This window comes from Ambystoma mexicanum, chromosome 5p, assembly GCF_040938575.1.
Source record: "Ambystoma mexicanum isolate Mex_15411 chromosome 5p, UKY_AmexF1_1, whole genome shotgun sequence".
Taxonomy (NCBI): domain Eukaryota; kingdom Metazoa; phylum Chordata; class Amphibia; order Caudata; family Ambystomatidae; genus Ambystoma; species Ambystoma mexicanum.
Genome location: NC_090930.1, coordinates 944,769,571 through 944,794,580, shown reverse-complemented (window position 1 = coordinate 944,794,580; position 25,010 = coordinate 944,769,571). Strand labels below are relative to the sequence as shown.

Genomic DNA, 25,010 nt, shown 5'->3' with positions numbered 1-25,010 from the left:
GTGTTCCTTTGACTGTTAATGTGTTTTCTGGGCTATGGGGTCCTTTACTCCATAGGGTCTCATGTGTTTTTACTATGTGTGTTACACAGCACCTTCCGTGCAGTAACACCGGGGTGTCATAGTGACACCCCACCATAGACTCCATACCCTGGGACTGACTACTATCTCCCAGAGCATGTAAAGTCACCATTGGCTTTACTAGTGCCAAATTATTAACAGAAACCAGTACAAACCATCATATTGTGGATGTACTGGTCGGGGCAATTCGATTGCCCCGGGGTCTGTTAGTCGAGGGGGCACGTCTCTGTCCCCACTGATCGAGTTTTGGCTGGTGGCAGTGGATACTACTTTTTATGTTCGACAGCAAATATTTCCCTATGGGATTTTCCCATTGTTCGAGGCTACCAGCTTTAATTATTTAATTCTCATAGCCTCGAACATACCGCTGGTTTATTTAATTAATATTAATTCGCCGGTTGGTATTTTTTGCCAGGACTCGATTCTAAAATGGCGTTTGTGTTCTCTTCTGTGACCCCAACCCAAATCGAGCCCTTTGTTCCACTTTTTGGCGGGCTTCTCCACAGAAGCCTCCAAAAGTGGTGCCACTCTGTTTGGGTACCACAGAGGGTGTGGGAGGGGGTTTAGGCACCCTGGACGGAGTTACCTTGGTAACTCAAGTCGCACTCTTGTGTGATTGGCCCAGGTGGTGAGCCGGCCGGCTCACCACTTAGCATGTTTGATTGACAGCTAGGCTGAGTGAATGGGGTATGCTGCATAAAAGCAGGGCTTTGGGGACTGGAACTTCAGAAGTCTCCACAGGACCTGAGAATCCGACGAGGGAGAAGCTGAGCCGACCTACCACGACAACACCACCGGTGGAGCCCTGCGGAACCAACTCACCACTTCCCGACGACAGAGAAGATCTCCTGGCTGGAGAGGCTTCTTCCCCTGACTGGTGGGCACAACCAGTTTACCTTCTTTTCTTCGCACCCCAGACCAGTTTGTGGTCGAACTGCCCGTGCCAAGCACCCCGGCAGCCGGATAGCCACTTACCTCTGAACCGCGAATCAACGGACCGCTCCTTGTACCTGAGAAACTCCGCGGCTGGTTTCTTCCCTGGCAGTGCAACAGACTCCTGTCTTCCTCCCCGACGAGATCCTCTCTTTCCCCGGACGAAGCACTGACTTGCATCCGCTGCCAGGAACCACTGCCCCCGCTGGAGTGTTCTCATCACTTTAAGGTACCGTGTTTGCCAGGCCTCCCTTTCTAAAGATTGCTACAAGGTAATACTAACCCATTAACCTTCTGGACTGGGCTGGCCGCCTTGACCCCCTAACTGGTCCCTTTCTTTGGTCCAACTCCTTTTTGAACCGTTACAAGACTTTTGTGCACTGCAACCGTGTGACCTTGGACACATTTTGTTTTGATCCTCTTAAAGCGGATCCGGCCTACTGACTCTGAATTCACGGTGTTACTTTGCCTTCCTCTCTTGTTGTGTTTGTGAAAACGTGTTGGGATCTGTTTCAATTTATTCTCTGCTTTTCTCTCCCTTTTTAAAAACAAATTATTAGAGTGCCATCTATGTTAAGCGCTCGCTGCTGTCTGAAAATAAGTGGGGATTTACTTGAGACTTGTCTAATATTCTTTTAAGGGAGTGTATATCTTTTAGTGACCGTGTTTTTGAATTGCTTACTATTAGTGCCTGTGTGTTTTTCTAGATGTGGTTTTAAATAAATAATTATCTCTCTTTTGCACCAAGCCCTGGTCAGTGTTTACTTGTTCTATTGTGTTCTCGTGACCTATTGTGAATACTCTGTATACTGCCTAACTCTTCTTGAGAGAAGTCTGACTGCTCAGCCACAGCTACCAAGTGAATCTGTGTGGTACAGACTGCTACCAAGTGGGTTTACTGCCAAACACCTGTAGTCCTAAATCTTTTGCAGTGGTCCCAGAGGGAACTGCACAGGTTTCTGCCTAACACTTTCCTCCGACGGCGAGGCCAGACACGCCACTGTGTCGAGCTTGGCTCCCAGAAACAGTGCGACTTGCGACGGGACCAGGTGGGATTTGGGAAAGTTGATGGAGAATCCCAGGTCCGTGAGCAGCTGGACGGTCTTCGCTGTGTGGTCTACGGCGAGCCAGTCATCCAGGTAGGGGTAGACGTGGATCCCCTGCAGGTGTAGCCGCGCCACCACCGGTGCGAGGCACTTGGTGAACACCCTGGGTGCCGACTTCAATCGGAAAGGGAGGGCCTTGAACTGGTAGTGCCGTCCTTGGACCACGAACCTGAGGAACATTCGGTGTCCTTTCAGAATGGGGATATGGAAGTACGCATCCTCCAAATCCAACGACGACAGGAAATCGCCCTCCTCCAGCTGTCCCAGCACGTGCTGGAGGGTGACCATCCGGAACTTCTGTGCCTTGATGTACTTGTTCAGTCGTCGCAGGTCCAGGATGGGTCGCCATCCTCCTGTCTTCTTTTTCACGAGGAAGTACCTTGAGTATACCCCGGAGCCCTTGAGCCTCTTCGGGACGAGCTTGATGGCACCTTTTTCGAGCATCGCCCTTAGCTCCAATAGCAGTTGAGGGACGTGATTTTCCTTCCTGGCCACGGGTGGAATGCGGGGGCACTTTTTTAGAAATTCAAGGGCGTGCCCGTGGGCCAGGGCATCCAGCACCCAACGGTCGGTGGAGATGGACTCCCACACGCTGATGAACTTTGCCAGCTGACCTCCCAACGGGGTGCTTTGGTGGGGGCCCGACAGCAAGCAATCTTGCTTAGAGGACACCTTGCCGTCTTGGCCTCCCTGGCGACGACGCCCACCCGACTTGCCACTTCCTCTATAGGCTTCTTGTGATGAGTAGCGGGCCGCTTGGCGGTACGTAGAGGAGCCACCGCCGAATCCCTTGGATTCACATGCTAATGAATATTCCCCATCGTCAGGCTGGGAATCCTCGGAAAAGAAAAAAAATCAGTTTCAGTTTTGTTTCTGAACTGTCTTTCTACTAGTAACCAATCACTGGTCTCTGGGTCATACTGCCCCCAGCCAATGACTGCCCTCTACCTAAGCCCCTCCTCTGGCAGCCATCTTCAGATTTTTACCGCACGTTCAAGTGTTGGGAGTCCTTGTGCTGTAGCTCTCAATCTTTTACTGTGTTTTGAGATTTTTCAAACAGGTTTAATCTCATTTTTTCGGTCAATCGAGCCTCAAGCTCCACTGTTTCAACTTCCGATCAATGGGGACCCGTTTCGGAATTTTTTACGCCCCTCAAGGGAGAACTTTTCATCGAGTATGCTTCTTGGAGGATTCCAGAAGACCTTGAGGCCTACCCCGTGGACATGGCCCAGGACAAAGGAAGCTCGACGTCCGGATCCAAGCTGTTCAGGAACTGCCCTGGATGCGGATTGCAGAATGTGTTCAAGGAGGACGAGAATTTCACAAAGACAAAACGCACATGGAGAAGGAATGTGCTTTTTGCAAGAACCTATCGGAGCGTACCACGAGGGATCGGCGGATCCGCCTCACCAACTGGCTGGAAGGGAAGAGCCCAGCGGTAGGTGAGAAGAAGAAGAGGTCCGAGCGCTCTTCTAAGTCCTTTGAGGGCGCGACGGGGGCCCAACAAAAGGCTAAGCACTGCGAGTCCGCGGGCACCGGGAGCGCTGCACGTTTGGGCTCCTCGGCTGCCAGGTAGGGCGCACTTTCACCGACGCCATCAACCACGAGCCAACGCTCTGGCTCGGGGAAGAGAAAGTCAGAGAACCCGGCTAAGCTTCTGGAGAAGCCCCGGTCAATCCCGATGGAAGCAGCCGAGGGGGAGGGAGGCGGTGACCCTGCCCCAAAGGTGAAGGCCTCAAGCGCGCCAAAAGTCGTGAAGGCCCTGATTCACCCGGCTATGGCCTCTATCGAGGGAGTCGTGGCGCCCCTGGCGAAGCCTATGGAGGCTACCCAAGTGGAGGAGACCTTGGGCCCAGAATTTTCCTGCCACTACGGAGGGAATCCTCTTTTCAGCCCGTCGATAAAACCCCTGTGAAGATCCCGGTGGAAAAAGAGGGCGGGGGTTGCCGTTAGGACACAGATACAGCCTCTGAGGAGGAGCTGGTTGAAATCGTGAAGAGCCTCAACAAGAGGTTTGAGGAGGTCCAGTCCCACGGGAGGAATCCCGGGGAGGCGGACGAAGAGAGCGACGGTGGCGCCGACGAGGTTCCCGTGGAGGTGGAGCAACCATCGTGCCCGTCGCAGCCAGTACCCGAGCCCCAGGGCAACTTGGTGGGCATTTTGATGGCAATCCAAACCTTATGCACGTAGATAAGGATTGGGTTGCCTCTACCCCCAACGGACAACCCAGCAGAACCGGGCCCGTCAGGAAGCCCTCCAAACAAGCAGAGCAGAGTTTATCCCCCCTGCCCTTCCAGCCCTTGCGGCCCGCTCAGCCTTCATCCCCTTCCCCTAATCATAGGGATGACACGGGAACAGATAAGGCGACGACGGGGATGGATGACGACGGTGGTGACGACGGGATGGCTCCTTCCACGCCATGATTGCAGGGAATCCAAGCTTTACCAGCTTTGCCCCGAAGAACAGAAGAAGGAAGGCTTCCTCTGTCAACGGCACGAGGCCAAGAGGAAGACGGTCCTCGCGGTGCCATTGCTTGACGACATCTGGGACGAGGGACTTGCTCTCCTGAAGAACCCGTCCACGACGCCTGCCAAGAGGGATCGGTACGGGAAGAAGTACCGGGTCCCCAATTCCGCCCCTTTGTGCCTTAGGGCACAGCGGACCCCGGATTCGGTCGTCTCGGCGGCGGCCAAGAAGAAAGCGGCAAGGGTGACAGCTTCAACTTCAACCTCCCCACCTGACGGCGAGGGAAAGACTGGACGCCATGGGACGATGAGTCATCTCGTCTGTGGCGATGACAATTAAGGCGGCCAATGCCCTAGCGATTGTGGCCTGCTACGACAGGGAGTTGTGGTACAAGATCGCTCCCCTGCTGGACTTCCTACCGGACGACAAGAGGGCGGAGGCCCTGGGGAATCCTACAGGAAGGTGAGGTGGCGTCGGACCACGCCATAATGGTGCCCACGGACATCGCGGACAACGGGTTCCGCCAGTTGGGCAACAGTGTTTGCCTTAGACGGCGGGGATGGCTCAAGGCAACAGATTTCCGCCAGGACGTGCAAACCAGAGTTCTGGACATGCCCTTCGACGGGAACAACCTGTTTGGAAAGGCAGTAGATGAGTCACTTCAGGCCATCAAGACCGACACAGAGACGGCTCGGGCCTTGGGAGTGATGCAGCAACAACGGCCACCCTTTCGGAACTCTGGAGGCAATCAAGGTGCCTCCAAAGGATTCGGCGGTGGCTCCGTGACATACTGCCAGGCAGCCCGTTCCTCGTCGCAAGAGGCCTACAGAGGGCGCGGCAAGTCAGGAGGATCTCGTCGCCGTCACCAAGGAGGCCAGGGCGGCAAGGCCACCTCCAAGCAGGACTGAACCGGCCATAGTGTCGGACCCCCACCTGAGCACCCCGGTGGGAGGTCGGCTGGCGAAGTTCGTCAGCGTGTGGGAGTCCATCTCCACCGACCGTTGGGTGCTGGATGCCCTGGCCCACGGGCACACTCTGGAATTCCTAAAGAAGTGCCCCTGCATTCCTCCCGTGGCCAGGAAGGAAAATCACGTCCCTCAACTGCTGTTAGAAGTAAGGGCGATGCTCAAGAAGGGAGCCATCGAGCTCGTCCCAAAGAGGCTTTGGGGCTCCGGAGTGTACTCAAGATACTTCCTCGTCAGAAAGAAGACAGGCGGTTGGCACCCCATCCTGGACCTGCGTCGGTTAAACAAATACATCAAGGCCCAGAAGTTCCGGATGGTCACCCTCCAGCACTTGTTGGGACAGCTGGAGGAAGGCGACTTCCTACCGTCGCTGTACTTGGAGGATGCTTACTTCCACATCCCCATTCTAAAAGGACACCGAAAGTTTCTCAGATTCGTAGTCCAAGGACGGCACTACCAATTCAAGGCCCTGCCTTTCGGATTGAAGTCGGTGCCCAGGGTATTTACCAAGTGCCTAGCACCAGGGGATCCACGTTTACCCCTACCTGGATGATTGGCTCAGCCGAGCAAGGACAAGGGAACTCGCCGTCGAGCACACAGCGAAGACCGTCCAACTGCCAACAGATCTAGGATTCTCCATCAACTTCCCCAAATCCCACCTGGTTCCGTCACAGGCTGCACTGTTTCTGGGAGCCAAGCTCGATACAGTGGCGCGATTAGCCTCTTCGTCGGAGGAAAGGACAAAGGCCATCCTGGGCAAGGTGCAGCACCTGCTGGCCACCGACGTGGCCATGGTGAGGTCCATCAAGTCCCTTCTCGGCATGATGTCCTCTTGCATCTGCCTGGTGTGCCTATGCAGACTGCGGATGCGTCCTCTACAAGAGTTTCTCGATGCCCGTTGGATGCAAGTGACTGGCAGTTTTGAAGACAAGATCCTGCTCAACGAGGCCTTCCGCCAAGCAATTCGGTGGTGGGGCACCCACGCGCATCTCGCGGCAGGCACGGACTTTCAGACCCCAGCACACCAGGAGACGGTGACGACGGATGTCTCCCTGGAGGGATGGGGAGCGCACACCAGAGATCTTCACGCGAGAGGCCTTTGGCTCCCGCAGGAGAGGTCACTCCACATCAACATCCTGGAGCTCTGAGCAGTGTTCTGGGCCCTCAGGTCCTTTCTCCCGTCCCTCAAGGGCAAGGTGGTGAGAATCTTCACCGACAACACCACCACGATGTTCTACATCCGGAAGCAGGGAGGAACCAGGCCCCTGGCCCTATCCAAGGAGGCACAGGATCTGTGGCATTGGGCCGTTGCCCAGGGGATGTTTCTGGTGCCCTTCCACCTAGTAGGGATAAAGAACACCATTGCCGACTCACTCAGCAGGGAGCTGCGCTCGTGCCACGAGTGGTAACTGCGTCAGGGCCAAGTGGATCAACTTTTCCGACGATGGGGCAAACCCCAGATAGACCTGTTCGCGACAGCGGCGAACTCCAAGTGACAGAAGTTCGCCAGCAGGTTTCCCCAACAGCGGAGCATGGGCGATGCTTTCTCGTTCCCCTGGGACAGCCTGTTCCTGTATGCGTTCCCCCCGTTGCCGTTGCTACTGCAACTTGTCAACCACCTCAAGAGTTTCCGGTGCAGGATGATCCTCGTCGCACCGGCGTGGCCGAGACAGATCTGGTTCCCGGACCTTCTGGATTTTTCAGCGTCCCCCCCAGTCAAACTGCCGACGGACGCAGATCTCCTCGCCAGAGAAGGAGGTGCCATCCTCTACCACGACCCAGGGTCGCTGAACTTGCAGGCCTGGCTCCTGCAGCACTAGAGTTTGGAGGGTACGATATCCCAGCGGACTGCAAGGAGATGCTTGCAAAGGCCAGGGCGTCCTCGACTCTCAAGTGCTATGGACATAAGTGGAAGAGGTACTCTGTCTGGTGCCGTGCACAGAAGATTAACCCTCTGCGGATTACGGCCCCTCAGGTGCTGCCGTACCTACTGTCGCTGGCCAAGGCGGGGCTAGCCCACGCCTCCATCAAGATACATCTGGCTGCCATCTCCCGATACACCAGAACTCCAGGATGATCATTTCTGTGGTCCCATCGTCTGGTGAAGGAGTTTATGAAGGATTGTTCCGATCATTCCCGCTGGTGAAGGCTCCCGCCCCGGCGTGGGAGCGCAACGTGGTGCTGAGCAGGCTCATGGGGCCGCCATTCGAGCCTCTGCATTCGGCACCATTGAAGATCCTCTCGTGGAAGACTGCATTTCTTGTGGCCATCACCTCCGCACGACGAGTGGGAGAGATCCATGCCCTCTCCTGTAAACCTCCATACCTGACTTTCCACGAGACAAGGGTAGTGCTGAGGACGCACCCCTCCTTCATGCCCAAGATGCTGTCGGACTTCCATCTCAACGCGCCCTTGGTGTTACCTGTTTTCTTCCCGTCGCCTTCGTCACCGACCGAGAGGACTTTGCACTCGCTGGATGTAGCCAGAGCGCTGAAGTTCTACGTGGACCGCACAAAGAGTTTTCGTTGCCCGGCCGTCCGAGGGCCCATTCGACCAGAGCGATCGCTGCCACCACGGTGTTCCTATCTGGTGTGCCCCTGCTGGACATCTGCAGGGCTGCTACGTGGAGGTCGACGCACACCTTCACGAGATTCTACTGTGTCGACAGGGATTCCAGGGAGGAGTCCAGAGTCGGCCAGGCAGTGCTGCACAACCTGTTCTCCTGAAGGTGGGCCTGGTGAGGAGGTAAGAGATGCTTAATGTTGAGTGATGAAATGCTTAATGTTGAGCCTTGCCACCTCCCGTGGTTGTGCATGTGTGTACTACTATGTATTCTTATTTTCATGAGCATGTGAATCCATGCCAGACCTCATGCTGGAGAAGGAACAAGTTACTTACCTGTAACTGTTGTTCCCCAGCATGGGTCTGGCATGGATTCACATGCAAACCCTCCCTTGTACCCCTCTGCGGCTCTTCACTTGGTCCTACTGCCACTTTACGTGCTGCCAAATCTGACGATGGCCGCCAGAGGAGGGGCTTAGGTAGAGGGCAGTCGTTGGCTGGGGGCAGTATGACCCAGAGACAGTGATTGGTTACTAGTAGAAAGACAGTTCAAAAACGAAACTCAAACTGATTTTTTCTTTACCGAGGATTCCCAGCCTGACGACAGGGAATATTCATGAGCATGTGAATCCATGCCAGATCCATGCTGAGAACAACAGTTACAGGTAAGTAACTTGTTCCTTGTCTGGCTTTGTTATGTTCAAAGGCTTCCAATCTTTCGGTGATGTTCACAATTTCATTGATCTAAATGTTTTATGTACTTTGTTCACTGTTTGTGCCATGTACTTGGTAATCATGATCTGTGCATTTCTTGGTGAATGTTTTTTTGTTTTGATATATTTTATATTCTACATGATCCATTTATGTATTTTTAATGCTGCAGTTTTTTCTTTTGTGTTTTAATGAGTTACAGGTAAATAAATATTGATTTTAATGTGTTACATTTATAGAGTACAAACATATACTACATTACCTTTCAGATTGTCAAGCTACTTCTACGACATGGTGGTAATGCTTTTCAGGCCAATAAGCATGGGGAACGCCCTGTTGATGTTGCTGAGACAGAGGAATTGGAACTGTTACTAAAACGGGAGATACCCATTTCTGATGATGATGAGAGCTGTACAGGTTCGTTTTATTTGGAAATTAAACTATTACAAAATTCAGTCTCATTCTGGTCTGTGAAATACTCCCTTGCTTACTTACAATCATTTTTTTGTGTGAATTTTATCAACTCTGATAATTTCACATGCCTTACAATAACTTAAAAATAATAAAATGCTTTAAACCGATAATATAATTCTCTAGCATAGGATCCTACCCAGGTTAATATGATTGTGAAAGTGAAGGGGAGTTAGTACCACACTACTTGGGAAAATAAGACTGGTAGCCCTTATGCTCTTATCTATAGACTTTATCAGTATTCTGGCGTTCATGATTCTGAGCCGGGCTTTGAAAGAGGGATCCCATAATATTTTGCTGACTGGGACGCTTAGGACAAATTTGGAATATGTGTGGGTTTCAGAAAAAGAAATACACATTTTTAAAGTGTTTTGCTTCTACACCACACCGCTTTCCCCCATACTCTTGGTATGTCTGTCCTGCAGGGTCTGGGCTGCAGATGTAAGCACAGCAAACCTCATTCTACAAACAAATCACTCTTTTGGGTAAGGCTGCACACCGACAAGGCCTTTGCCCTTCAATCCTTTTCTCTGTGCTGGCAGGATCGGATGCCTTTGCATACGGCAGGAGATTTATTTGTTTCCGCCAATTTCCTCCTTTTTCTTTACAGGGAAGCACTCTGTGAACATTTGCATAATGCATTGCAAATTAGGATTTTGTCTACATGTCCTTCGAGAGGTAGATTCTGGCTCTTGACCCTCATGCTCTGTTTGCAATGTTTGGGCTCGGACCACTCCAGAGGCCTTTGCTCATTCAACACCTCATTCACAGTGCAAGTGCTTGACGTATGCCTCAAGCGCTGTGAGCAGACTTTCAAGAGCATTCCACCTGATTCGTGATTCCCTTGGATAGAAGAAAAAAGGAGCCGTATAGTACCACTCCTCTTACCCCCACCCCTGAACAACCCGCCTCAGTTGAGCAACAAGTGGTCTTACAGTCTGTGTATGCTGTGTGGAGCTGGTGTGAACACAGTCTTTCTTCAGTGGCAGTCGTGGAAGAGGAGCTCTGCTGCCGAACATTCAAAACCTTCAAACCAGTGGGTAGCTACAAGTGGTCTTACGGTCTTGCGTCTCGATGGGTGAGAGGAGTCGCGACTGAAGTCCTTGGTGTTATTCCATCTACCCACATCATGGTAAGCGCAAAACGTTTGATCGGTCGACTGGTTTGGTGGGGTGGACTTTTACAAAGCCAGTCCAAACCACCACAGGTGTTTGAAATGACAGCTGCGAATCTATGAAAGGGCAGAATGTTAATTACTGACAAGGGTCTGGCGGCCCTTAAGGAAATGGAAGACAGGAACTTAAATTGGGATAAGGACCTCGTCTGTATTAACACAGGAGGGTTGGCAGTGTCCGATGTGGTAGCCTCCCTCCATCCACTTCTGCTCAGAAATAGTGGGTATACCCCTGCCTCCTTCGTTTCCTATGACGTCAACAGTAACATTGCAGCGTAAAGAGGGGCCAAAGTGCACTACATCAAACAGGAAGCCCACTCCAACGAACCATAGTCCTTCTTTGGCAGCGGAACTGCACAATTCGACTTTCCATCCACCCAAGTGTGCTTCAACCACCCAGACAAGTGTGGGGATGTCTGTGCAGGAAGCGACCGCCTCAGGGAGTGGAGGGACACGCCAGGCTTGTGCTTGGCCTCCATGGAAACTGTGAATGAGTCCATTGTCCTGGACCACTCCTTTGAGTGCCTCTGTCAAAATATGCAGGGCATCACCAACAGATGCTTTAGTATAACTTTGGGAATGGATTTTTCTTCTAAACAAACGGATTTGTCTCCTAGCTCCTCTTAGGAAATTCAGCGATTCCCTCGCCGACAGCCAAGATCAATTCTCATAGCAAAAACAAAGAGGTGATGGCTGGAAGGTTTAGAATGAATCTTAACCTCTGGCATTGCTCTGGGCAACCCTCCAGACCATCGTTCTTCGCCTGCCAAGCCATTACAGAAGGGGAAAGACCATATGCAAATCAGGCTTGGCCCCACCACAAAAGGGGTAGTCCAGCCCGAACTGCTAGGTCACATCCCTTCTGCACAAGACCACAAGAATCCCCAAACATGTTTCGGCCTTGTTGGGCCTCATCAGTGAGGAGTAGCTTGTAATGGCTTGGCAGGCTGAAAAACAATGGTCTGGAAGGTTGCCCAAAGCTTTGCCCGTGGTTATGATTAATTCAAAAGCTTTGTTAGGCGGAAACCTGGGCAGTTCCCTCTGGGACCACTGCAAAAGATTTAGGACTACAGGTGTTTGGCAGTAAACCCACTTGGTAGCAGTCTGTACCACACAGATTCACTTGGTAGCTGTGGCTGAGCAGTCGGACTTCCCTCAAGAAGAGTTAGGCAGTATACAGAGTATTCACAATAGGTCAAGAGAACAAAATAGAACAAGTAAACACTGACCAGGGCTTGGTGTAAAAGAGATATATAATTATTTATTTAAAACAACATCTAGAAAAACACACAGGCACTAATAGTAAGCAATTCAAAAACACGGTCACTAAAAGATATACACTCCCTTAAAAGAATATTAGACAAGTCTTAAAGCCCCACTTATTTTCAGACAGCAGTGAGCGCCTAAAGTAGATGGCACTCTAATAATTTGTTTTAAAAAGGGAGAGAAAAGCAGAGAATAAATTGAAACAGATCCCAACACTTTTTCACGAACACAACAAGAGAGGAAGGCAAAGTAACACCGTGAATTCAGAGTCAGTAGGCCGAATCCGCTTTAAGAGGATCAAAACGAAATGTGTCCAAGGTCACACGGTTGCAGTGCACAAAAGTCTTGTAACGGTTGAAAAAGGAGTTGTACCAAAGAAAGGGACCGGTTAGAGGGTCAAGGTGGCCAGCCCAGTCCAGAAGGTTAAGGGGTTATTATAACCTTGTAGCAATCTTTAGAAAGGGAGGCCTGGCGGACACGGTACCTTAAAGTGGTGAGAATACTCCAGCGGGGGCAGTTGTTCCTGGCAGCGGATGCAAGTCGGTGCTTCGTCCGGGGGAAGAGAGGATCTCGTCGTGGAGGAAGACAGGAGTCTGTTGCACTGCCAGGGAAGAAACCAGCTGCAGAGTTTCTCGGGTACAAGGAGCGGTCCGTTGATTCGCGGTTCAGTGGTAAGTGGCTATCCGGCCGCCGGGGTGCTTGGCATGGGCAGTTCGACCACAAACCGATCTGGGGTGCGAAGAAAGAAGGTAAACTGGTTGTGCCCACCAGTCGGGGGAAGAAGCCTCTCCAGCCAGGAGATCTTCTCTGTCGTCAGGAAGTGGTGGGTCTGTTCCGCAGGGCTCCACCGGTGGTGTCGTCGTGGCAGGTCGGCTCAGCTTCTCCCTCGTCGGATTCTCAGGTCCTGTGGCGACTTCGGAAGTTCCTATCCCCAAAGCCCTGCTTTTATGCAGCATACCCCCATTCACTCAGCCTAGCTGTCAATCAAACATGCTAAGTGGTGAGCCGGCCGTCTCACCACTTGGGCCAATCACACAAGAGTGCGACTTGAGTTACCAAGGTAACTCAGTCCAGGGTGCCTAAACCCCCTCCCACACACCCTGTGGTACCCAGACAGAGTGGCACCACTTTTGGAGGCTTCTGTGGAGAAGCCCGCCAAAAAGTGGAACAAAGGGCTCGACTTGGGTTGGGGTCACAGAAGAGAACACAAACGCCATTTTAGAATCGAGTCCTGGCAAAAAATACCAAACGGCGAATTAATATTAATTAAATAAACTTGCGGTATGTTCGAGGCTATGAGAATTAAATAATTAAAGTTGGTAGCCTCGAACAATGGGAAAATCCCATAGGGAAATATTCGCGGTCCACTGCCACCAGCCAAAACTCGATCAGGGGGGACAGAGACGTACCCCCTCGACTAACAGACCCCGGGGCAATCGAATTGCCCCGACCAGTATGTCCACAATATGATGGTTTGTACTGGTTTCTGTTAATAATTTGGGACTAGTAAAGCCAATGGTGACTTTACATGCCCTGGGAGACAGTAGTCAGTCCCAGGGTATGGAGTCTATGGTGGGGTGTCACTATGACACCCCTGTGTTACTGCACGGAGGGTGCTGTGTAACACGCATAGTAAAAACACATGAGACCCTATGGAGTAAAGGACCCCATAGTCCATAAAACACATTAACAGTCAAAGGAACACCATAAATCATGTCCAAGAGTGGGAGAAAAAGAGTCTCACTCTTGGCAGGAGAAAGAAACAAACTCCAGAAATCCAGCAAAGCTGCTGGGGGACTCACTAGGTTAGGAAATTCAGCCTAAAGAGAGAATTCTCACTAACAACCTTCCAGCCATCACCTTTCTGTTTTGCAAAAGTCACCCCGAGTGGGACGGGTATGCCCAGACGTGGGTCCCGAGTCTGCCGGGCTTAGCTACTCCTCACTGATGACGCCCAACAAGGCTGAAACATGTCTGGGGATGCTTGTGGTTTCGTGCAGAAGGGATGTGACCTAGCAGTTCGGGCTGGACTGCCCCTTTTGGGGTAGGACCAAGCCTGATTTGCATATGGTTTTTCCCCTTCTGTAATGGCTTGGCAGGCTGAAAAACGATGGTCTGGAGGGTTGCTCAGAGCTTTGCCCATGGCTATGATTAATTCAAAACCTTCCAGCCATCACCTTTCTGTTTTGCAAAAGATCAATTCTCAAGCACCCACGGAGTGCAGATTTTTTCACCCCCCCCCCCCGCAAATCAGCATTGAGACGAGATTCGCATAGACATTATGATACCATCAAAGATGGTGTGCAGGACAATGCAAAGAAGTTGACCACGCTTGACACAAATGTCACCTACTTGTTGGGAGGAACTAACAACGCTCTGTTGGTTCCTAAACCTTCAAATGTGGAGTTACCCAGTTTGGACAACACCCTGTTAAACCATATTGTTGAAAGTGTGGACATTCTTGAAATTATCGGGGGGCCTCTACAGGTTTTACTCGACAACAGTCTGCCGAGCTGTAGTTCAACACCCGACACTCCTACGGCACTACTGGACGCTCAGTTCACAGAAGACAATCAGGATCTCGTGGCTAATCACCTACCACAGCAGTAAGATGACACTGAACCTCTGGATGTGATCGAAATCTCCCCTTCTTTGAACAATAATGAGCTTTTCTATCAAGCAAAACCCCCCCGAGACATGAAAGAAAAGGCAGCGTCAAGGAAAAAAAGAAAAGCAAAACCTGCCAGCCCCTAATCACAACAAGCAGAAAACTGTGCAGAACTTTGCCACACTGTTTGATTCAGATTCTGTCAAGGATTTGGCACTGGCCCAACCTTCGTCCAGTAATGCTTGTATGTCTACAATTCAGGAGGCCAGTATCGTCCAGGCCACGACATCAAAGAAGAAAGTAACAACCAAACAGAGCAAGATCACCACATTTCTGGGAAACCGAGTACCTTGTTCCTTAACTTCTTTGGCTAGGTTAGCGGAACCGCTGGAGGAGTCTGCTTGGACATTGATGGATGAAGTCCCTTTGGGATCTTCAGGACAAGTTACGACCATTGTTCAGCAGCTACCAGTAGATACTTCCGTCTGTCCCCTGCAACAGGAGGTAGAAACTACTGACCCCTGCTCTCAAAAATTCAGGGCATGGCAATGGGCTGGGAGATATTATCGCAGATTTATTAACAAATGTTCATGAACAGAAGCCAGATGATGATGGGTTTTCAAGTAATTCCATCGCTGCAAGCTTTGCGCTCTGACAACATAGTTCGAGTTCTCTTTCCCAAACAGGGGGCCAAGAGATCGATATGTCATTTCACATCTAATCTTATAGCGCAAATAGTCAGGCAAAATAGACACCTGTTGAAAACCCTGGGCTATGAGTTACATGGCTTGCATATACCTCAAGCAGCTACTGACTTTTTGGCCCCTAAAACATCAACGTGCAACACTACCACTGTTTCCCTAATCGCTAACACTCCGCAGGGAACAGGAAAGTCATCTCTGGAGAACTGGTCTTGGCTGGAAGCGGCTGTTAAAATGTTCACGAAGATACAGTTGGCCAGGAACGTCCTCTAGGATGGGGAACTGATTGTTGTAACATGGAATGTGTGTGGGTTTATGAATGTAGCTACAGATGCTCAAAGCTGTGTGAGAGATGCTAGTGTAGTCTTCATCCAGGAATCCATGGCCACTAGTGCTTTTCAGTTGCAAAGTTTCCACACATATTGCAAAAACACCACCAGAGGCAGCCGGGCCACCCTCAGCGGTGTGGAGGGGCCTGGCTATAGCAATAGACCTGAAGCTGACTTCCTCTCATAGAGAGGTGACTACTGAATGTAACAACCTGTTGGCCATTAGTGTGACATTTCTGGGCAGGGTGGAAGAGGTTCTGTTTGTGAACATATATTGGAACCCGGCAAAGTACACTGTCAGCATTTCATAGGGTTCTGGATGATGTATTGGAGGGGTGGTTGGATGTAAATATGCCACGAATAATCATCATGGGTGTTGATTTCGACGCCTGTCGTGCCGATGTCTATTATAGCAGGGGTCACGATGAAGGGACCTTCACCTTCCTCCAAACGAACAATGTGCCCTCTTCTGTGTGGCACAGCCATCTGCGAAACTGGGGCTTGGAAATATGCTTGCCTGGGAGACGGGAGACTGACCAGGAGTTCTACACCTGGAGCAGGGGGTCGAAACGTTCATGGATTGACAGTTTGTATGTTTCCTATGCCTTGAGCTCCAGGTGTGGGTCTCTGTTGCGTGGTCGTTTTCTGGGCATTGACCACTGTCCGCTGATACTCACTTTGAGTGGGCCTCTGCAGATGTACACGGCTCCCCCAGCAATTTCTTTTGCCACGCCAGCAAGAGGTGGACAGACGCTCAACTGGAACACAAACATTTTCTACAAATTCTGTCTCGGGTGGCAAAGGGGGAGGGTAGTAGCACCGAATGTTTTTCGTGTAGCTGTTCAGCGAAACCCTTAAAAACTGTCTTGCTCTTCTGGCTAAACTGGGAAAGTATACAGGCACCAAGAATCATCTATACTGGTATGATGACAAAATAGTGCAGGCAAGGAAAAAGAAAAGGCAAGACCTCAGAAAATTGAGGTTGTTAGCCTTGCCTGCACCACAGTGCATCTTTGAGAAAAATAATCATACTTTCTCGGTACTAGGGAATTTTGGAATCATTAAAAATAGAGGCACAAATTGAGCGAAACTAGGAGACTCTAATGGGTTTGGTGGAAAATAATCATGCCAATTTCTGGACCTTAATTAAGGCCCAACCGCAAGGTCTTGACTATGAAACGGTCTTTTCTGTATTGGAGCAGACGTGGACTGCCTATTACAGGAAAAAATGTGCATTACCTGCGAATGAGGTTGATAGTGGAATTCCTCTCACCTGTACAATATGTACTTTCCCGTGGGAGGAAGATGACATTCTGTTGGTTATAGGGCGAGCAAAGGCATCTAGAGCCCCAGGTTCCGACCGCATCGTGCCACTTCTTATAAAGAAGGATCCATTGGTCTGGGTGGGCCCCTCATTACCCTATTCAAGAGCGTCTACCAAGCACAGAGTTCCCCACATGTGGCAACAGTCAATCATAATACCAGTATATAAACACAGGAATGTTACAGACCCTAGAATAATTAGGCCAATTGCCTTGCTGGACTCCTCCAGCAAAGTCTTGCTTAGAGATCTAAATCATCAGCTAGAGCCATTGAACTTTCCCTTGTCTCATCAGGTGGGGGTTTGTTCTAGCATCGGGACCACGCTAAATGCCACAGTACTTTTGCATTTGTTGGCCACTGTAACAAAAAGGGGGTGGTGTGTACGGTTTACATAGCATCTATAGATATGTCAAATGTATATTTGACACTGTGAGCTGGCACACTCTATTGAATGAACTCCTTGGGCGGAATATTCCTCTAAAAAACTATCCAACTCCTGACTTTGCTGCACAGTGAATCAGTGCCGAGGGTGAGATTGTCCAGGGGTGGGGGGGGCATGTCAGGCCCTGTCCCCACATTTCCTGGGCTGAGGCAGAGCTGCGTTTTGACCCCCCACCTGTTCAATCTTTACATTGTAGATTTTAACTGAATCCCGGAGTCGTGGGTTACGTTTCCTATGAAAATGGGCAACTTAATACTAAATTGGCTTGTATTTGCTGATGATATTATTATGTTTGATAAAACACCAATAGGTCTCAATAGCAAGTTGACTCTTTTCCACCAATATGCCGTAAATAACAACCTGAAGGTAAACAGGAAAAAATCCAAGGTCATCATCTTTTCAACTAAACGTCGCTCAGAGGTGTTTGTTTGGAAGGTTTGTGAGCAGCCTCTGGAGAGTGTTCACTCGATGAGATACCTAGGGTTTAACCTGACCAACTCCCGCTCCAGGGAAGCCTGGAAAACATTCTTGGAGGGTGCTTTAACTCCGTTGCTAGCACAAATGAAGTTTATTCTCAGTTGTGCCGCTACTTCCTAATTCCCCTGGTTAGGTTCTATTTGCAGAAGGTTGAGCCGACTATTTTGTACGGGTTGGCCATAGTACCTTTTGATATGGGGCCCTGTTTGAGCATACTACAGGGTCAGTTATGGAAAAAAGCCTTGGCGACCTCGTTAACAAACGTGGTGATAAGGCACAAACTGGGCCTGGTGTCTCTAGCCGGAAGGGCTCTGTGGAAGAAACTGGCTGAGTACGCTAAATTTCTTAATCCTCCTAAAAACTCACTAACAAAATCTGGGGGGAGTGTCCATTTACAGTCGTCAACTTCAATGATTTCAAGGGAGAAATGTGCAAGATCATGCAACTGATGGGCCCATCAATAGGAGAGTGGAAGATCACCCCGAAATGAGTGAAAAAGAAGTACTTTCGGGCAGAATGGTGCGAAACTTGTGATTTACTGGCTACGTTCTCCCTTTGTAGTGAGTACGTGAAATTTAAAAGGACGACAGTGGAAACCCTTTAATACGTATCTTTATCTCCCTGTCCCAAAATCCAAATGTCTACATCCGCTTCCGTTTAAACCAAATTCCAATTCTTGAGCATAGGAGCAAATGGGATAACTCCATAAAAACATCTACTGTAGGTTTTGTACGGAGCCCTCCTTTGAGGAATCTCTGAAACATATTGTTATGCGATGTGCAGCTTTCCGGGATGTGAGTTTGAGTTATTTGGGTTCGATTGAACTTTCAGAGCTGTTCTGAGCCAGACTCATGTGGGGAAACTGGGTGAAACTGATTGTAGCCATCGAGGAGTTTTAGTTCACATTTTTCTCATGGATGTCTTGTTCTCAAGGAAGTGGGTGGAGGTTAGATGAATTGTGTTTTAAGCTTTTGTATCAATTTAATTGTGATGGGCAGTTCATGATCAAACGGGTCCTTTATCTTTGGAAGTTTGTTATTTTAGTGTGATTTGTATTGCATTTTCTTATGTACTTGTTTGTTAAAGGCTTATTTTTATAGGCTTAAACACAATACATTTTTTTTAAAACAACCAGCCTCAGTGACATCTTTCATTAGTGTCTCTGGCCCGTAAAGGGGCCCTTGCATTTATAATGCAGTTGGCCTCCATCAGACCGAAGCATCCATAACAACGCCCAAAGGCCACTCCCCAGAGTGTCTCTAAAGAAGAACCCCTGTGCCTTAAGACATCCACCAGGGATAACATTGAGGTCCTGGTCCCCCCAACGACAATCTGCCTCTGACAGGGGTTTTCCCAAATTACTCCCAGTTGGTTTCTTCTGCGCTTTTTGCTTTCACAGGGACAAGTGGCAACCCCTATTGTATTTCACTGCCAGGATAGCTGTGCACTCAAGTGAATTTTACTGAGGCTGCTTCATCAGCTTTTTGGATGGTCAACTCTAGACACAGGAACATTGTTATTAGTCTGTTATGTTCCTCCACAACACCAAAAGGAGCTGATCATTATTTAGGGACTCAAATGGGACATAGCAGGAAGGATTTGCTTCTACTTGGGGAACACAGCCAGGAATTCATTTTTGCTGTGGCTCGACTGGACCAGTTACTACACCGAGGACTTAATTACAGATTCTGACCCTCCTGTTTTCACTCAGCCCTGCTCTATGGAGCCCTCACTTTTCCCAGCCTAGCATCACACCCAGGTCTAAGTCGTCTCAACATTCTGGAGAAGACCGATTTTTCTTTAAATTTCAAGACCAGATGATCCATCTGCCCGTCTCTGAGGATATTTTATGGACCTCATCGCATAGTTAATTAGGCTTTATGTCCTGCTGGAAAAGTATGTTACATTGAGGAAAGGGATCTTGTATCTGGTGTTCCTAGATTTAAAAACTGCTTTTGATTGCATTCCCTGCAGTAAACTTTTGAATGTTTTACGGGAAAAACAGATCTTGGAGTCATTATTGAACAATATCCTGCTGCTCTATACTGATAACGTTGCGACTGTCAGAACAGGAATGTATGGAATGTGCACTGAGAGGTTTGAGGTTGAGAAGGGGGTGAGAAGGCTGTGTGCTGGCTCACACCCTCTTTTCTGTTTACTTGAACTATGTGGTTGATAATTTTAGGATTGAAAATGCTGATGCACTTTAAACCTGCGGGTGAAACGGTCAGCATATTGATGTATGCTGACGATGCTGTGCTCATTGCAAGAACACCAAGTGTTTTAAGAAGCTTATTGGAGCTTTTGCAAACCTCTTTAACTGAAAGGGGCTAACAATTAACACTAGCAAAAATTGATGATCTGTGGGAAGAAGTTGGGTAGATTGATCAAGTAGAGTGTCTCAATTGAGGGATGCTTGCTTGAGGAGGTACTATCTCAGTTTTCGCTTGTCAAGCAGTGGGAGCTGGGACAAGCAAGTGAATAGATCTCAGCTTTCTCTGGTATGTAAATCCATAGCGATTGACAGGTTAGTTAGGAAGTTTGGAAATAATGCTGTGTATCCCACACTAGAGCTGTATAGAGCACATGCAGTGGGTGCTGCCTGTTATGGGGCAGAACTGTGGGGGTTTAGCAATGATTTATGTGGAATTCGATTTTAAGTTCATTGGGGACATTGTGCAGATCAAACCGTTGTTACTCACGGCAAAAATGTGGCAGAAGAATGAACCAGTGCGTTACCGAAAGGCTTTTATGGATTTAATGTCCTGTGAAGGGTCGACTTTGTTACATTGGCCCTCCCACGTTAGATCCTTATTGCTCTCTCTGGACCTGGGCTCTGTTTGGTCCAAGCTATGGAATGTATCCGGGAACACGAAAGAAATTATCACAAGAGCAGGCTTTGACCAAGTTTCTTCTTTGCGACTGTCAGGTTGCCGGCGGCGTAAAGGTTTTTGTTACATAAAACTGTTTGGGGCCATGAAAACTATTTGATGTACATTCAGATTCCAATGACACGTGCTCTGTGCATGAAGCTGAGATTTAGCACGCTTCCCTTAGCGCCAGTAACAAATGCTTGGTACAAAACGGAAAATATCTGCTGCCCCTTTTGTTTAACTGTAGTTGAATATGTGCAGCTTTTTTTATTCTTATGCCCATGTTACTCCAGTGTAAGGATGGAGAATCTAAAAATCTACTTATAGAATGATGGTGTTTTCTCACTGCACAATGCTGAAATTTTATGCAAGACCTCTTCACTCCCATACATGGTCTCTGTAGTTCCATAACACAATTGGCTCTTAAATCAATCACCTATTAACTTCCCCTTTCATCAGGGTTAGACTTGACCTTTGCGTATTTCAGAGTTTGTTCACTTTGTCACTTTAACATCAAAACATTTAGTGGAGACTTTCGAGTGGGCTGTTCCCTTTCTCAGAACCAATGCGCTACTCTGTACTACTGGCTTCACAGTTACTGCTGACTTTAAAGTTCACTACAGGTTTGCTTTCTTTTTGTTAAGAAATGTGTCTCGTGGGCGCTGAGTACCTGCACTTCCAGTTGATGGTTGTGGTGAAGTAGCGAGGCTGTCCGACTGATGGTTGCTGAATGTGTAACGCGAGGAACCAGCGCAACACCCACCCTGAATTAAAAACAAGGTCAGTGGTGAACCAGCTCCCAACGCCACGGATGCGCACTTCCCTGATTTGCGTGACGTCGGGACAGTGCAAGCACTGACAGGGAAGGCGGGTCTTGACTGGATGGAAAATCCACAGCAGGATACAACAGTAAGGCTCCAGAAGTAACAGTAGACTGGAGAACTGAAGTTGGCAGGAACTGAGGATGGATAAGTAGGCAGAGAACTCCAGAGAAGGCAAGAGGCAAGGCACAGAACCAACAGGCAAGGAGGCAGGGGAAAACTAGGAACCCTGGGGCAGAACAAGGAGATGAGCTGGAAGGCAGGAAGGGAGCGGGAAGGAGGAGGCCCAGGGAACCTACTGTCAGAAAGGAATGAGGCAAGAAACTCCAGAGGCAGACAAGGAAAGGAAACACCAGCTGGGAAGGATAGGGAACAAAAGGCTGGCAAGGCTGACAAGGTGCTACTAAAAAGTAACACAGGCGAGGACGTGATCAGGAAACAAACCGCATTGAGACGCGGTTTGTTCAAACAAACCGACCCTTAATATAGGGCAGGCAGCACCCGAGAGGCTTGGAACGCAATTCGAGCTGTCCCCGGGTGCTGACACGCCTAAAACGAGACTTGGGAAGCAAGCTTGCAACTTCCCGAGCGCTCTGTGAACAGCGCATGCGTGGAGGGCGAAACACGACCTTCCGCGCCTGCTCGAACCACGCGAACGGGAAAACCCGGAAGCGGCATGAGCCGCAGATGGCCGAGATCCCCCCAACCTGTATCGGGGGTAGATGCGCCAGGACGGAAAGCGCCGGGACCTGCAGATGCGCCCCGCACCCCAGGTAAGTGGCATGACACTTTTGCGTCTCATCGGCATGTGTGCAACCTTCAAAGCGGAAATACACTGTTGCGACTTGAATCTTTCCTTGACACAAACTGGGCTTTCATGTCTTTCGCTAACTCACCGGTTGTGTGCATTGCTTTCTGTTTTCTGCTGCTTTGGTTCACAAGTCAAGGTTAATACTTCAGACTTGGCCTCGCCTCCCCAACTCTGCCATTCACATGGGAGGGTCACTGGCGTCCTTGAAACACAATGCAGGCTTCTTCTTGTCTGGAATCTGGCTTTCTCGGCATACCCTTCAGTGTCCCGAAGACAACGACCTCCTGCAGCGATCTTCAGGATTTACCTACCCCTCGCTGAAGTCCCACAATCTGTCGTCCTGCTCCAGTGGGTTTACCTTCACCCCGGAAGATCTGCTTCTTCTCGTGTTCCACCTTGCTCAGAGTGTATATCCATGTTCTGCCTTTTATCCGTGTGGGGGGAGCTACTGGGTACCAGGTGTATGTGATTAGTGTCAAGTGCCTGACTTCGCCTGCCCGTATTAACGGGACTTGTCCAATGTGATATGCAAATGTTAGCCTCTTTACTCTGTCCTTCTCTTCCTCTGCCCAGTGTTTGTGTAAAAACGGGAGTGGGGGGTTTAGAACGTTGGAGAATCCTATAAGATCGGATTGGGTATGGGTATGGGAAAGGGGGATACCACGTCTCACCATCGGTTGTCTCACCCCCACTCCCTGAAGATTCCCCACCCAGGTCCACCCCCAGGGACAGGATCCAAAGGCGTTGGCCATGCCCTGGCGGATTGATATGATTTGACTGTGGCACAATTGCAGCAGTATTGACCGTAGCCAATTTTGCCGCAAACCTAATTTCACAGTGGGCAAAATTATACCAATCCATGCCCCTCTACTACCCCCCCAGTACATCCCCACCCTTCCCCCCACTTACCTTTCATCGTCCGCTTTCCATCTGACCCTGCAGCGTCAGTTCCGTCCCTGCAACGTGGGTGAGAACTGTTGCCGCAGGGACCCTTTCTCTGTATTTTTTTTTTTATTCCCCCGCTTCCAATGTCCCGGAAGCGGTGGACAACACCTATTCCCATTATAGCAGGCAAGGGGAGCGGGGGACACCCCCGCACCTCATGTTCCCCTTGTTCTCTATAATGGAACCGTATGGCACAGTTGACCGAATTTTTGGTTATACGATAATTTCGTACAGCCTAAATTCGGTCAACTGGGCCATACAGTAAAAAAAATTATGTCAAAATGGCCAATTCCGCCCTGGCCACCAAGAGACCCCTGGGGACTAGAAAGTGAGACACCCTTTGGTTTCTCACACAAGCCAAGAATATTGTCAAAACAGTAAAAGGGTTATATGTTTGTCGGAGGGAAACATTGTGAGAATCGTAAATGTAAACAAGATTACAAATGCCCCGATTGTAAATGCAACCCAACTACTCTTCTTGGTTGAAAATTTAATAAAACCAGAATTTGAAGGAAAAAAAAAAACAGTAAAAGGGCAATATTAAACCAAAAAACCTATTGCCAAAGCCAAGCGAGGGCAATAGTGAAGTCAGTTAATTGTAACCATCATTACCAGAATAAAGAGGCAATAGTTGAGGAAGACATCAGCAAGCATTGCCTAAGCCAAGGAAGGGCCAGTGTAATACAGAAACATTGTCAGAAATTGTGTAATGTAAAAGTGAGAAAATAAGAGTGGCAGGAGAGAAGCACTCCAGGTAGAAGGTATCAAGAAGGACGGGGGAATCATCCTAACAAAAATATTGTTTTGAGAAGAAGTGGAAAGACCACTAAGGTTTTTGATGAATTGTGGTGGAATCATCCTGACAAAACCTTGTTGTTAATACAGAAAATAGTGGAAGTGTTTTGATTCTTAAGAAGAAGTTGCGTTGAACTTTTGTCTTTACTCTGAGAGATAAAGACATGTTGTCTATTTGAACTTTTGGTTAAAGTCCAAGTGAAAGACTTTTTGAGCAAGACGAACTTTATGATCAAAACTTGGTTACAAAAAAGGAACTTTCTTATTTGAACATTTGATTACAAATTCCTGCTTTGAATCTGGGCAAAGGGATCCAACCCACATTACAAGGTTACAAAGTTATTATGTTTAGGTTGAATATACCTGTTATTTCTGTTACATTTGAATTGCCATTGATTCCCTTTAGGAGTTTGATGCATATACAGGTGTGAGGGACAGATTCCTTTTGTTGGAGTGTTTTCACTTAGTTATTTTAATAGGTAGAGAAATCCTCGTTAGGTTAGGGATAGTGAGGCGTTTATCAAACACTTATGAGTCAATAAAATGGCTTCTTGTGAAAAACCTTTACCAAGTTGTCCACCTCACATTTTTTACCCTTCCCACAGCTCACTCAAAGCATTTGGCAGTGGTGCCTCAAAAGACATACATATTCAGGCGCAACATGTTCAAGGGAAGCAGGGCTGTTACAAGTTGTGATGAGGTCTGGGGCAAAAATGTTTGTGAGGCCTCCCTCACTATTTATTTCAGTGGGCCAGTGGCAGGGGCACCGCAGACAAGAGATGTGAGAAACATCCAGTTGAGTTAATATACTTAATTGTTGTAACTGCAAATCCACTTAAGCAAAGACATGTTTTGAATGGATTGTGTCCTCCAACGTATTCCACTTCTTTGACATGTAATGTCCACAGCTGTGCACTTTGGAAAGTTTTTCGGCAGAGGGCTTCCTGCATGGATGGCGTCGGGCCGATGTCCCTCGAAGGCCTCGGTCGCGGGTGACGTCACCGGATGTTATAAATAGGACGCACGGCGCCTGTAGCCTCAGTTCAGTTTTTTCTGCGAACGTGTTGCTTCGTGTTACTCGGCGCGCCTTGTGTGTTCATCATTACGATGTCTTTCTCTTCGACCCCTCCGACTCCACTGTCTGGCTTCAAGA

The 25,010-nt window shown here is 49.0% G+C and overlaps 1 protein-coding gene across 2 annotated transcripts in view; it reads left to right on the top strand.

Moving 5' to 3' along the window:
• Positions 1 to 25,010, top strand: part of ANKRD12 (ankyrin repeat domain 12) — a 1,194,452-nt gene that overhangs the window by 818,843 nt on the left and 350,599 nt on the right. For both annotated transcript variants that reach the window (XM_069613394.1, XM_069613393.1), the window contains one exon: positions 9,091 to 9,238. In XM_069613394.1, coding sequence (XP_069469495.1) covers positions 9,091 to 9,238 — 148 coding nt within the window. The remainder of the gene's footprint in view (positions 1 to 9,090; positions 9,239 to 25,010) is intronic.